This window comes from Ruditapes philippinarum, unplaced genomic scaffold, assembly GCF_026571515.1.
Source record: "Ruditapes philippinarum isolate M1 unplaced genomic scaffold, ASM2657151v2 ctg19612_1_1_1_1, whole genome shotgun sequence".
NCBI classification, from domain to species: Eukaryota; Metazoa; Mollusca; class Bivalvia; order Venerida; family Veneridae; genus Ruditapes; species Ruditapes philippinarum.
In genome coordinates this window covers 1-15037 of record NW_026857439.1, presented here as the reverse complement: position 1 = coordinate 15037, position 15037 = coordinate 1, and the positions used below count along the sequence as shown (strand labels likewise).

Here is a 15037-nt window from a genome sequence, read left to right as displayed (position 1 = left end):
AACATACCATTTCACGGTTTGTGATTTTAACACGTGTCAAATTACACGATCACCGCTAATTAGTAAACAATCGGTAGGAAGATTAAATCTTCCTGCAGGGTTTACAATGTATTTCACACCTTTGGATATTTCCGGTTTTTGGAGGTAAAATTGCATTGATTTGACTCTAATTTTACGAAAGTATCGTCCGTAATTCAGAATTTAGAAGTTCCGGAATTCAGAAGTATTATATTAATAGAAAATAGAAGGGAAAAAATCGGGACCGAAAAAATTGTTCGGTTTTTAGAAGTTTCCGGATTTCAGAAGTTCCGGAATTCGGAAGTTACACTGTATTTGAAACAATTCCCTGTTACCAAAATATAACATTTTTAACAGCAAAATTCTTAAAGAGGAGATAACTCTTGAATTAAAGATGCAATTTCATAAAAAAATTTCAGCTCATTTTGACTAATCACAAATAATGTCATATTTGCCATGTTTTAAGCCTATTTGTTGCCAACGCAACCAATATTTTTTCAAAATAGGGAGAACAGATAAGACATGCATAATCTCAAGACTGCCATCTACCCATATGTCAAGTTTCATAAAAATATTTCCAGTACTTTTTCAGTGTATGTGTAAAATTTGCCATATTTTCAGTCTATGTGTTGCCATAGCAACCAGAATTTTCAACATAGGAAGAAAAGAAAAAGACATGCATAATCTCCAGACTGCCATCTACCCATATTACAAGTTTCATAAAAATATTTCTAGTACTTTTTGCGTTAACACAGGATCCAGTTTATGTGTAAAATTTGCCATATTTTCAGTCTATTTGTTGCCATAGCAACCAGAATTTTCAACATAGGAAGAAAAGAAAAAGACGTGCATAATCTCCAGACTGCCATCTACCCAGATTTCAAGTTTCATAAAAATATTTCCAGTACTTTTTGCGTTATCACTGGATCCAGTTTACGTGTGAAATTTGCCATATTTTAAGCCTATTTGTTGCCATAGCAACCAGAATTTTCAACATAGGAAGAAAAGAAAAAGACGTGCATAATCTCCATACTGCCATCTATCCATATATCAAGTTTCATAAAAATATTTTTAGTTCTTTTCAAGTTATCGCGGGATCCAGTTTTGTGGACGGACGGACTGACAGACAGACGGACGGACAGACAGACGTGCGGACAGACAGACAGATGGACGGAGGGTAAACCTAAAGTCCCCTCCGGTAAACCGGTAGGGGACAATAATATTGTATGATCCGGAGTATATAATTATATCATTCTAATTTCTAAAATGATAAAGTAACAATGACATTCAGCTGGTTTTTATTTATATAAATGGCAATATCATACACTTGTATGTACACCATCAAAACAAATATTTACTCACCTAACTTGGTTTGCTCATTATCTGCCTGACTTTGACCTGAGGAAGTTTCTGTCTTAATTTTTGTCATCTCCTGCAAAAACAAATCATCTTCTTTACTCCAAAAATACTTTTAGTTGAAGACTAATCTATAAGATATTATTAAGATGTTACTTTCTAGAACTGGGGTATCTGTGGCCAAGTGGTTAAGGTTGTTGACTTCAAACCACTTGCCCCTCACGGCTGTTAGATCGCAGACCCTTTGAATTATTTCATGTGAAGAAGCTATCCAGCTAGCTTACAGAACTACCATGGTTCTAATCAGGTCACTGCCCGTTTGTGCCTGAAATAATGCACGGAAGGGCACCTGAGGTATTCCTCCCCCAGTAAAGCTGGAGCGTGGCCATATGACCTATGTCGGTGTGATGTAAAACCCAATCAAACAAAAAAACAGAACTGCCACTGTCATGGCGTGAATACCCCTGCATACCACTTTGTCAGAATAAACAGTAGTCATTTAGAGCTCAAGGACAACCTTCCTGCCAAATCTGTGGGTAGTAAGCCAGTGCATTATTAAGATATGTATTCTACAAGTTTTTAGTGGCAAAGATCAAAGTGACCTTTACCTTTGACCTACTGACTTCAAAACTGAAACATGCAACTGCATGACTTGAATACCCTCCGAATTCATGCAGCTTTGCTGGGGGTGTTTTATGATGAATATATGAGAATATAACTATGCTTCAAATGTGAAATATCAAAATCAATACACTGTGGACAGGCATTCTTAAGCATTTGAGCAGACAGGCTTATTGTAGTTAAAGCCCCTGTGACCTTTACCTTTGACATATTCACCTAACAAGAGGGCCATGATGGCCCTAGGGCCATGATGGCCCTGAGGTCGCTCACCTGTATATAGCCCCCCCAATGTTGCAGGGCCAATTTTAACCCAAGGGCTTTTATTTGCACAAACTTGGTAGACACCCATAAGAAGATGTTTCATGCTAAACATCTAAGCTCTAGCTCATTGGGCTTCTTAAAAGAAGATTTTTTAAAGTTTTTACTATACACATATAGTTAAAAACAATGACATCCCTGGGGCCGGCCAGTTTTGACCCCAGGGCTTTTATTTGAACAAACTTTGTAGACACTTACTAGAAGATGTTTCATGCTTAATATCTGAACTCTAGCTATTTGGGCATTTTCAAAGAAGATTTTTTAAGTTTTTGCTAAACACATAAGGAAAATAAATGACCCCCGGGGCGGTGCCAAGTTTGACCCCAGGGCTTTTATTTGAACAAACTTGGTAGACACCTATTAGAACATGTTTGATGCTAAATATCTTAGCCATAGCTCTTTGAGTTCTTTAAAAAAAGATTTTTTAAGTTTTTACTATATGCATATAGGGAAAATCAATGACCCCCTGGGGCGGGGCCAATTTTGACCCCAGGGCTTTTATTTGAACAAACTTGGTAGACACCTATTAGAACATGTTTGATGCTCAATATCTTAGCCATAGCTCTTTGAGTTCTTCAAAAGAAGATTTTTTAAGTTTTTACTATATGCATATAAGGAAAATCAAGGACGCCCCGGGGCGGGGCCAATTTTGACCCCAGGGCTTTTATTTGAACAAACTTGGTAGACACCTATTAGAACATGTTTCATGCTAAATATCTTAGCTCTAGCTCTTTGAGTTTTTTCAAAGAAATTTTTTTAAGTTTTTACTATATGCATATAAGGAAAATCAATGACCCCCTGGGGCGGGGCCAATTTGACCCCAGGGCTTTTATTTGAACAAACTTGGTAGACACCCATTAGAAGATGTTTCATGCTAAATATCTTAGCTCTAACTCTTTGGGTTCTGTTAAAGAAGATTTTTTAAACTTTTTACTATATGCATATAGGGAAAACCAATGACCCCCCGGGGCGGTGCCAAGTTTGACCCCAGGGCTTTTATTTGAACAAACTTGGTAGACACCTATTAGAACATGTTTGATGCTCAATATCTTAGCCATAGCTCTTTGAGTTCTTTAAAAGAAGATTTTTTAAGTTTTTACTATATGCATATAAGGAAAATCAATGACCCCCCGGGGGCGGGGCCAATTTTGACCCCAGGGCTTTTATTTGAACAAACTTGGTAGACACTCACTAAAAGATGTTTCATGCTTAATATTTTAACTCTAGCTATTTGGGCATTTTCAAAGAAGATTTTTTAAGTTTTTGCTAAACACATATAAGGAAAATCAATGACCCCCGGGGCGGTGCCAAGTTTGACCCCAGGGCTTTTATTTGAACAAACTTGGTAGACACCTATTAGAACATGTTTCATGCTAAATATCTTAGCTCTAGCTCTTTGGGTTCTTTAAAAGAAGATTTTTTAAGTTTTTACTATATGCATATATGGAAAATCAATGACCCCCTGGGGCAGGGCCAATTTTGACCCCAGGGCTTTTATTTGAACAAACTTGGTAGACACTCACTAGAAGATGTTTCATGCCAAATATCTAAGCTCTAGCTCTTATGGTTTTTTAAAAGAAGATATTTAAAGTTTTTTCTTTCGGTTGCCATGGCAACCAGAGTTCTGCATGGAATTAAATTCTTTGAACAATTTTTAAAGGTGACCACCAAAGGAACATTCCTGTGAAGTTTGGATGAAATTGGCTTAGTGGTTTATGAGGAGATGTCATTTAAAGTAAAAGTTTACGGACGGACGCCGGACGGACGACAGACGGACAGACGCTGGACGGACGACGGACGGACGCCGGACGAAAAGCGATCACAAAAGCTCACCCTGTCACTTTGTGACAGGTGAGCTAAAAATCAATATGGGGTCATCTACTAGTCATTACTAACCTCAGTACCAAATAAGATGACTGTTAACCAAAGCATTCTTAAGTAATTGAGCAGACAAGCTTTCAGAATTAAAAGCTTAGTGACTTTAAAACTAATAGGGTTCACTTTATAGTCATAAACAACATCCATGCCAAATATGAAGACTGGGGGCAAAGAATTCTAAAGATGTTTGGCGAACAATTTTTTATAGTCAAGGCCCTTCTGACCTTGACCTTTGACTCAGTGACCACAAACAATAGGGGTCATCTCATAATGATGACCAACCTCCATGCCAAATATGAAGATTGTGGGGCAAAGAATTCTAAATATGTTTGGCGGACAATTTTTTATAGTCAAGGCCCTTCTGACCTTGACCTTTCACTCAGTGACCACAAAAACAATAAGGGTCATCTCATAATCATGAATAACCTCCATGCCAAATATGAAGACTGCTGACCAAAGTATTCTAAAGCAAATGAGCAGATAAGCTTTTTTGAAGTACTGGCCCCTCTCACCTTGACCTTTGACCCAATGACCTCAAAAGCAATATTGGTCATCTAATGTTCATGACCAATACCATGCTGAATATGAAGACTGTGGGTCAAAGGAATTTTAAAGTTATTGGGCAAACAAGCTTTTTCTAGTCAATGCCCCTGTCACCTTGACCCAGTGACCTCAAAATCAATAGGTGCCTTACAATAGTCATGACAAACCTCCTTTCCAAATATGAAGACTGTGGGTATAAGGATTCTTAAGTTACTGGTCCGACAAGCTTTTTAGTCAATGCCCCTGTGACGTTGACCTTTGACCCGGTGACCTCAAAATCAATAGGGGTCATCTACAAATCATGACCAATCTCAATATCAAATATGAAGAATTTGGGTCAAAGGATTCTTAAGTTATTGGGCGCACAAACTTTTTTTAGTCAAGGTGCTGTGACCTTGACCTTTGACCTGGTAACCTCAAAATCACTATGGGTTTATATTTTAATCATGACTTATCTAAATACCAAATATGAAGACTGTAGGTCAAAGGAATTTTATGTTATTGGGGGGACAAGGAAAAACTGACGGACCGCCAACGTCCGACTGCCAAGCTGATTCAAGTATACCCCCCTTACAATTTTGTTTGTAGTGCGAGGGTATAAAAATGATACAAAGGAGTATGTACTGAATTGTGAATTCAACATAAGACGGTACAGCTAACATTAAACTTTAAGTGTAACCTTCACAATGAAATACAGGTAGTATAGCTAACATTTAACCTTTAAGTGTAACTTTCACAATGAAACAGTATAGCTAACATTATACATTAAGTGTAACCTTCACAATGAACCAGTATAGCTAACATTTAACCTTTAAGTGTTACTTTCGCTATGAACCAGTATAGCTAACATTATACTTAAAGTGTAACTTTCACAATGAACCAGTACAGCTAACAATTATACTTAAAGTGTAACCTTCACAATGAACCAGTATAGCTAACATTATACTTTAAGTGTAACCTTCACAATGAACCAGTATAGCTAACATTATACTTTAAGTGTAACCTTCACAATGAACCAGTATAGCTAACATTTAACCTTTAAGTGTGACTATCAACATGAGAAACCATAGCTTACATTTAATCTTTAAATATGACCTATTTTAAAATCAAAATTGAAACAATTTTTTTCAGCTGATATTCCTTAATACACTTCATATACATTATATGAACCTGGATGCCTTTCCAGTCAAACAGCCACAAGAACGTAATCAACAAGAAAAGTTGAAATACACATATGCTCCATTTCTAGCGCTCATACTATTGGTAAGTTTGAAACTTGCCATAAATAGGTACATGGAAGTGTTCAATTATGGAAACAAGGGAAAGAATAATGACCTACTAGTAATAAACTATCAGTATGTGAAATACCTTGACCTTTGAACAAGTGACCCCGTTATGACTCATCCATATGACTGTGTAATATGAAGACTTTTTGATAAGAAGTTTTCAAGATAATAAGCGGAAACCATTCCGCATTTAAGGCCCCTGCGACCATGACCTTTGAGCTTGTGATCCCAAAATCAATAGGGGTCATCTACTACACATGACCAATTATTAATTAGTATGTGAAATATGAAGACTTTGTGATAAATAGTTTTCAAGACAATAAACAGAAACCATTCAAACATTCAAGACCCCTGTGACCTTGACCTTGTGACCCAGAACTCAATAGGGGTCATCTACTAGTTATGACTAATCACTGTGTGAAATAAAAAGAAATTGTGATAAATAGCTTTTAAAGATAATGAGCGAAAACAATTTTTGACTTTTGATCTAGTGACCCAGAAACCAGTAGGTGTCATCTACTTCATATGACCAATGAATATGTCAAATATGAAGACTTTGTGATAAAAAGCTTTCAAGACAATAAGCGGAAGCAATTCTTACACGCAAGGTCTCTGTGACCTTTACCTTTGACCTAGTAACCCAAAATTAAATGGGGTCATCTAGTAATTATGACCAATCACCCGTCCCTAGATTTGCCACTACTTGCCAGCTATTTCCACTGAAAAGGGTGGCATTAAGTGTAAAAAAGGTGGCATTAACTGGAAAATGACAAAATTCCACTCTTTTTCCACTGTAGTGGCAAAATTGCCACCAAATGCCACTATCCTTTGGTGGCATTTAGGTGGCATTGAGTGGAAATTTGAACATAGACTTTTTTATGGTGGCAAAAGGGTGGAAATTGGTGAAAAATGAAACTTAGTTTATTTTGAAGGTGGAAAATGAGTGGCTTTTAGTGGAAAAGTGAAACTTTAACTATTTTCTGGGTGGCAAAATAGTGGAAAAAAACTTAGAAAATTTTGTGAATAACTTTTAGTCGAAAAGGGAAACTCTTAACTATTTTCTGGGTTGTATAAAAATTGGTGGAAAAAACTGAGAAATCTAATAATTGTGCATTGCAGGGTTTAAGATTTATTTAAGTCAAAGCTCCAAACTGAAATAAATCTGTTTATAGTTTGTGTTCTACCAAAGCATCAAGTGAACTTTTTATCAAAAATATAATTTATTGAAGTTGAACAGTTAGAAAATTTTATCAGAAACTCATATTTCTTAAACATACTAGAATGCCATGAACACAATTCTGATACAAAGTCACTGCCTCACAGTAACGGTATGATAATTCCAGCTGTAAAGTAGCAGGAAAAGACACAGAAATTGGATGTAAAATCACTTTTCCAGGCGTAAAACACACATTAAATTAAGATCAGGAAAAATTAGAAAAGTATGGGGTTACTTAACTTCCCATTTTTTATGGCAGTACTTTTCTTTAGGGATGTAAAATTTGACTTTCAAGTCAAAATGTTTATGTTCCATTCTATGCTTGTAAAATAAAATTACGGCTTTTAAAGTGTACTTTGTTCTTTAGTTATAATCTGTACATTAATTAAATAGTTGAAATGTTCTTCTATGCCCAGAAAATGCATATCTCTGCATAAAGTTTGTTGCTTCTTCTATGATATTTAATGTCAATCTTGAATAAAGTTTTGACTTTTGTCTTTTCTTCTAATTGACATAATAAATTGTCTCTTCAATATTACTTTAAACTGATATCTGGTGAGTACTAACACTTTTCATGTAATGCTAACAATAATTAAAGTGAAAAATGCAAAGGGCAATAACTCCAAAAGTATGCAAAGAGTTATGGTTCTTAAACACAGCACATTACTCAAAAAGATCTATATCTGTGAAGTTTCAAATTAATATCTCCAGTACTTTTTAAGCTTAATGATCAAGACAAAAATTAAGCATAGAGAAGTAAAAAATGGCAATAAACCCCAAATCATGCAATAAAAAGTTATGGTTCCTTGGCATTGTAACTTTTATATAAATGAGATTTAGTTATATGTGGAGTTTAAAATTATTGTCTCTAACATCTTTTGTGCTATGCTTTCAGAGGCTTTAAATCTATTGTAAAAATTAATGTGTGAAAAGTAAATAAGTCATAATGTCTGATAAATTCTTACAATCAGGATAAGTAAATACTAGCTAGTAAATACTGCATCCTCTAAGATTTAACAACACAGCATACATCTCAGATCTGATAAAACTACTGCCCTCTTATCTAGTAATCTATGAATGGGGGTTAATAGTTTACTCATGCTGACCAGAATGTTCCATTTGATTATTTTGGGAGAGGCAACATTATACATGTTTTTATGTAGAATTTGTCTTAAAACAGCATGCTAAATTATCTTTCAAAAGCTTATTTCTACTCAATCTATTTAGGTATTAGATATAGTTATACATTCAAATGAATGTAAAAAATAAAATGATGGGTGCTATGGTTTTTGGAAAATCCCTCACAATTTAAAATTATAATGGACTGTCCATGCAGTTACACCGTTGTAAAGTTTGAATTCAAAGGAATTGAGGTCAGTTAAAGCTTGCAAACACAAAGGAAATTATTGATATTGTAGCAATTCTGGAGATATTTTGTTTAAAATGTAAGGGTGCATATTTTTGATTTCTCAAAGAAAACATTTAAAGTCTTATTAGTGTGGTAAATAGAAATGAGAAGTTTTAACTGAAGTGTGAATGTGTAGACAAGAAGATAAACAGCAGAATCATTCCCAGTCAAAGTTTCAGGTAAACAACTTTTACATACAATAATTATTGTTATTTATGCAGAAACTGTTTAGTTTTTGACAGTAAAAATATGAAGTGGTATTGTATAAAATTGTGTTTTTATATTTGTTTTGTTTGTAACTTGACTAAAAAGAAAGCTGCATGTACAATGTACATATAAAGAATGTAGGAATATAAAGAATGTAGGAAGATCTTCATCATTTCTTAAATACAATATGTTAGAAATTTTAAGTTGAGAAAAAAAAATATAGAAATTAATCAGTAAGTACAATATCATTATGTACAATATTACATCAATCAAACTATAGATAACCTGAGGTACCTATTACTACAACTTTCATGCTATAAACAATTTTCCTTGTGTGTCACATGTGGAGCAGATTAACAGTAACTGATTTATTAGTAAGTTTCATTCCTTCATTGTTGTAATTCAGCTTTCATGGTGCAGTAGATAATTATATAACCATAACTAGACAGTCTAGAGTAACATGCTATTAGGAGAATGACAGTTCATAACAGAAACAGCATTAAATAAGAATTATTATTTTGCAGACACAAAGCAATGAGGAGCAGCCTGGAGCAACACATTTGATCTTCAGTGGCTTTTACAAAGGTATCTTGTTAATTCAAAGTTATTTTAGAATTAATAGGAAAGAAGTGTCACAGTACCCAATAAGACACTTTTCAGTTCTTGATAAATATAGCTATTAGTCACTATTTACAAACCTACTTTAATTCAAACTCTTTATGACACTTTAATTTGCATTTACATTTTGTTTTACAAATTTTAGAGTTTTTGTACATTTTAGCTTGAAAATTTTATCAAATATTTATCCTGATGAAGGTTCGTTAAACTGAAACTGGAAGATTATTAATTACTCAACCTGCACTGGTGTTGATGTGTTGTATTTCTTTATTTCTTTCTTATTTAAAATTTTAGAGTTGTATACATATACCAAGGTCTTATAAAAGTGTTTATTTTCTGTCTTTACATATTAGATATTGATAATCATTTTCTGTCTTTACTTATTTGATATTGTTAATCATATTTTAGGACCAAGTGATGGCAGAACTGATGCCATATGCCTCAAAAGTAAGAAAGGTACAGCAAAGCTCTTCAGAATGCTATTCAATATAGAAGAGATTAAAGGCCGCTCATTGTTTGGTATGAGGAAAGGGAACAGAGAGTCTGACGCCAGACCTCTTGTGCAGACAAGGCAAAACTTAAGTTCTTGGAAGGTAACTAATGAACTGAATGAAAATATCATTTTTGATTCTGCGTATATTTTTTCTGCCTTGGAGTAAATAAGAAAAGTCTGATTCTTTCACGTCTGCAGTGCTGTTTTTAAAGTGTTTTAATCATATCTATGCACTCAAATTGAATATAGAAATATCCAATAGTCATATAAAAATGTAAGCTTATGTTTTTAATTATTGTATTAATCATTCATAATTTTTTTTTGTTTTAGATTGTGCGCTCGAAAAGTTGCCGACAACCTAAAGGACTGAACTCAAACCGTCCAGGAATAGCAAGATAAACTGAAGAAAATAAATGGATTAATGTTTTGCTATTTTTTGAGACAATATATATTTCATATGGAAACATTAAAAGGATTATTTTTAAAATTTGTTTGTTTCAATATAGGGTACAGGGTGACATTCAAGCAGTTTCCAGCTATTGCCACCACAAGGTGGAAAATTTCTGAAAGGGTGAAAATAGGTGGCATTTAGTGGAAACTGAATTGCCACTATCTGGTGGCAAAATGGTGGAGTAGTGTCTAAATACTCCACCATTTTCCACCCTTATGGTGGCAAAAGGTGGAAATAAGTGGCATTTGGTGGAAAATAAGTTTGCCACTCAATGGTGGCATAATGGTGGAAATTTGTCTAAATACTCCACCAATTTTCCACCATTATGGTGGCAATAAGTGGAAAACAAGTGGCATCTAGTGGAAAATGAGTTTGCCACCCTAAGGTGGCATAATGGTGGCATTATGGTGAAAGTTTGTCTAAATACTCCACCAATTTTCCACTCATTGGTGGCATTTAGTGTAAAAAGGTGGAATTAACTGGAAAATTATATAACATCAGTCCTGCTCAAATTTTTCACCATTTTCATGATTTGGGTGGCGTTTTGGTGGCGTTTTGGTGGCATTATTGGTGGAAAATTGTCTAAATACTCCACCATTGAAAAGGGTGGCATTTTAGTGGCAAATCTAGGGACGGGCAGTATGTGGAATATGAATACTTTGTGATAAATACAATGTCGTCTTCAAGATAATGAGCAGAAACAATTCTAACATTCAAGGCCCCCGTGACATTAACCTTTGACCTAGTGATTCCAAAATCAATAGGGATCATCTACTACTTTTGTTTAATCAGTATGTGAAATATGAAGCCGTTGTGATAAACGCTTCAAGATAAGGACCGGAAATCATTTTGATATTAAGGCCCCTATGACTTTGACATATTGACCCCAAAATCAATAGGGGTCATTAACTAGTTTTGACCAATCAGTATGTGAAATATAAAGACTGTGTGATAAGTAATTTTCAAGATAATAAGCAGAAACCATTCTAAAATTTAAGGCCCCTGTGGCCATGACCTTTAAGCTTGTGATCCCAAAATCATTTATAGGGGTCATCTACTACATATGACCAATCAAAATGTGAAATATGAAGACTTTGTGATAAACAGTTTTCAAGATAATCAGCGGAAATCATGTTGGCTACCGAAGGGCAGACAGACTGACATAAGCAAAGTAATTTACCCCCTCTTTCTTTACAATTATTATATCTTCATCTTCTTAAATGTAAAGATGTTACATACAGTTGTAGCATTTAGTTAACAAGCAAAGGAAATTTGTTTTACCTCTTTCTGTTCTGAAACAAGAGTCTCCAAGACTCCAAGTTTCTTTTTCAATTCTGCATTCTCCAGATTTTCGTCATTTACTTTGGACACCTTAGTTTCAAGATCTATTAGCTTCTTTTTCAGATCATCATGTTCCTCTTTAGTTGCAGCACTTTCTGTTGATTTCAAAACTTTTGCCATTTCTTCTTTGATTTGCCTCAGAATCTCTTCAAAACTTTCAGTCGTAATAATAAAATCTTTGTTCTTCAGCTGATTAAAAGAGATCAGTCTTGTTATATTTTCTTTCATAAAAAATGTAGCTATGTAATTAATAATATTTACTCTTCTATATTATACGAGGGGTGATCCAAAAATTCGTGGACACGCTGCATAAAACAAAAAGAAATAAAGCAAATCATATGAAATTCTAGTATCTTATTAAGTAAGCATATGTCGACAAATTCTCAAAATATTGTAAAGATTGTACAAGAATTAACGATTTTGCACCAGTTTATATACATAGACATGACAAAACGCGGCGCAGCTCACGACGTCACAAACGACGTTATGCTATCATAGGAAGTAATCTATGTTACCGTTTTGCCTAATAACTTTTCAAAGTATTCCTCTTTAACCCGCACACATTTTTCATAGCGGCGGACCGAGTCTCTAAATGTACTCGCATACCATTCTTGGCTGAATGATGACAGTATGCATTGGGTGGCTCCTCTCAACTCGTCCAGATTGTCAAAACGTTTCCCTCTCAACTCTTTCTTTAACCTGGGAAACAAGGCGAGGTCACACGGGGAAAGATCAGGCAAATATGGTGAATGACTGAGTACTTCTGCTCAAGAACTAGAGAACGACACACTGAGGGTTTATTTGCCACACTTTCGATCATTGTTTTTGTCTCGCCAGGCGTCTTTCCAAGATTTACATAGAACTGAATAACTGTCCGAAGTTTTGCTGGATCCGTGACGTCCATTTTTGATAAAGCTGTTTTTAGCACCTGTCCTTTAAAGCACGGGCGTAAAATAACCGCAACTTCAAAATGTCTTCTAATACTGACAGAATGCCGCCATACACATCAAAACAACGTTATTATAACGTTTCCGCAATTTTCTTTGTTTGCACAGGTTTTACATGTGTTTAAATGAGATGAAAACGTTTACATCACAGAGAAAAAGTAAGCTGCGCCGCGATTTTGATACTTAATGTTTTTATGTTGTCATATATAGATAAAAAATGCAATTTGTGTTTTAAAATTTGGTCAATTTATTAAACAAGAGGGCCATGATGGCCCTGAGGTCGCTCACCTGTATATAGGCCCCCCCAACCCCCCCCCAAACTTTGCAGGGCCAATTTAACCAAAGGGCTTTTATTTGCACAAACTTGGTAGACACCCATAAGAAGATGTTTCATGCTAAAACATCTAAGCTCTAGCTCATTGGGCTATTTAAAAAGAAGATTTTTTTTAAAATTTTTACTATACACATATAGTTAAAAACAATGACACCCCTGGGCCGGGCTAGTTATGACCCCAGGGTTTTTATTTGAACAAACTTTGTAGACACTTACTAGAATATGTTTCATGCTTAACATCTAAACTCTAGCTATTTGGGTTTTTTCAAAGAAGATTTTAAGTTTTTGCTATACACATATAAGGAAAATCAATGACCCCGGGGCGGGGCCAATTTTGACCCAGGTCTTTTATTTGACAAACTTTGTAGACACTCACTAAAAGATGTTTCATGCTTAATATCTTAACTCTAGCTATTTGGGTTTTTTTTCAAAAAAGATTTTTTTAAGTTTTTGCTATACACATATAAGGAAAATCAATGAACCCCGGGCGGGGCCAATTTTGACCCCAGGGCTTTTATTTTGAACAAACTTGGTAGACACCTATTAGAACATGTTTGATGCTAAATATCTTAACCATAGCTCTTTGAGTTCTTTAAAAGAAGATTTTTTAAGTTTTTTCTATATGCATATAATAGGAAAATCAATGACCCCCGGGGCGGGGTCAATTTTGATCCCAGGGCTTTTATTTTGAACAAACTTGGTAGACACTTATTAGAACATGTTTCATGCTAAATATCTTAGCTCTAACTCTTTTGGTTCTTTAAAAGAAGATTTTTTAAGTTTTTTACTATATGCATATAGGGAAAATCAATGACCCCCTGGGCGGGGCCAATTTTGACCCCAGGCTTTTCTTTTGAACAAACTTGGTAGACACCTATTAGAACATGTTTGATGCTCAATATCTTAGCCATAGCTCTTTGAAAACTTTAAAAGAAGATTTTTAAGTTTTTACTATATGCATATATAGGGAAAATCAATGACCCCCCGGGGCGGGGCCAATTTTGACCCCAGGGCTTTTATTTGAACAAACTTGGTAGACACTCACTAGAAGATGTTTCATGCCAAATATCTAAGCTCTAGCTCTTATGGTTTTTTAAAAGAAGATATTTAAAGTTTTTTCTTTTGGTTGCCATGGCAACCAGAGTTCTGCATGGAATTAAATTCTTTGAACAATTTTTAAAGGTGACCACCAAAGGAACATTCCTGTGAAGTTTGGATGAAATTGGCCTTGTGGTTTATGAGGAGATGTCATTTAAAGTAAAAGTTTACGGACGACGGACGGACGACGGACGGACGCCGGACGAAAAGCGATCACAAAAGCTCACCCTGTCACTTTGTGACAGGTGAGCTAAAAAGCATTGATTAATAATATCCAAAGAGTTCACCTCGGTAGGACGTCACGTTATGGAGATACACACATTGTCCACGAATTTTTGGATCACCCCTCGTATATCAGGTCAAACTTCATTTCAAATTATCCCAATTGCTCTTTTATTTAAACTCTCATACTTTTTTCTTAAATCCACTTTTTTAAGGCAGTATACACTTACCTATGTAACTTATCTGATTCTCAGACATTACTATTTTCTCACTGTTTTCTTATCTATTTCAGCGTAACCAACAAGAGGGTCATGATGGCCCTGCAATCCATCACCTGAATATAGGCCTTTGGGGTAGGGCCAATTTTAGCCAAAGGGCTTTTATTTGAACAATTTTGGTAGACACCCATTAGAAGATGTTTCATGATAAATATATAAGCTCTAGCACTTTAAGGATTTTAAAAGAAGATTTTTTAAGTTTTTACTATACACAGATAATGAAAAACAATGATCATTGTGAAATGAAAATGATCCCCCGCCCTCCCAATTTTGACCCAAGGGATTTTATTTACACAAACTTGTTACACACTCACTAGAAGATATTTAATGCTTGGAATCTAAACTCTAGCTCTCTGGGTTTTTAAAAGAAGATTTTTCAGTTTTTACTACACACAAAAGGAAAA

General features: G+C 35.0%; 1 protein-coding gene across 1 annotated transcript; it reads right to left on the bottom strand.

Moving 5' to 3' along the window:
- Positions 1-477: 477 nt before the first annotated feature.
- Positions 478-11991, bottom strand: LOC132749749 (uncharacterized). Its single transcript, XM_060739644.1, has 2 exons — positions 11695-11991; positions 478-1450 (listed from the first exon to the last, which is right to left on the bottom strand). Exons 1-2 carry the CDS (start codon positions 11980-11982, stop codon positions 1373-1375), a joined length of 366 nt encoding a protein of 121 aa, XP_060595627.1. The 5' UTR covers positions 11983-11991; the 3' UTR covers positions 478-1372.
- Between the last annotated feature and the right edge of the window lie 3046 nt (positions 11992-15037).

Coding starts and splice junctions, on each gene's coding strand:
- LOC132749749 (XM_060739644.1), bottom strand. CDS start 11,982: ATGAAAGAAAATATAACAAGACTGATCTCTTTTAATCAGCTGAAGAAC. Junction 1,451..11,694: donor TTGTTTCAGAACAGAAAGAG/GTAAAACAAATT, acceptor TTGTTTTTGCAG/GAGATGACAAAAATTAAGAC.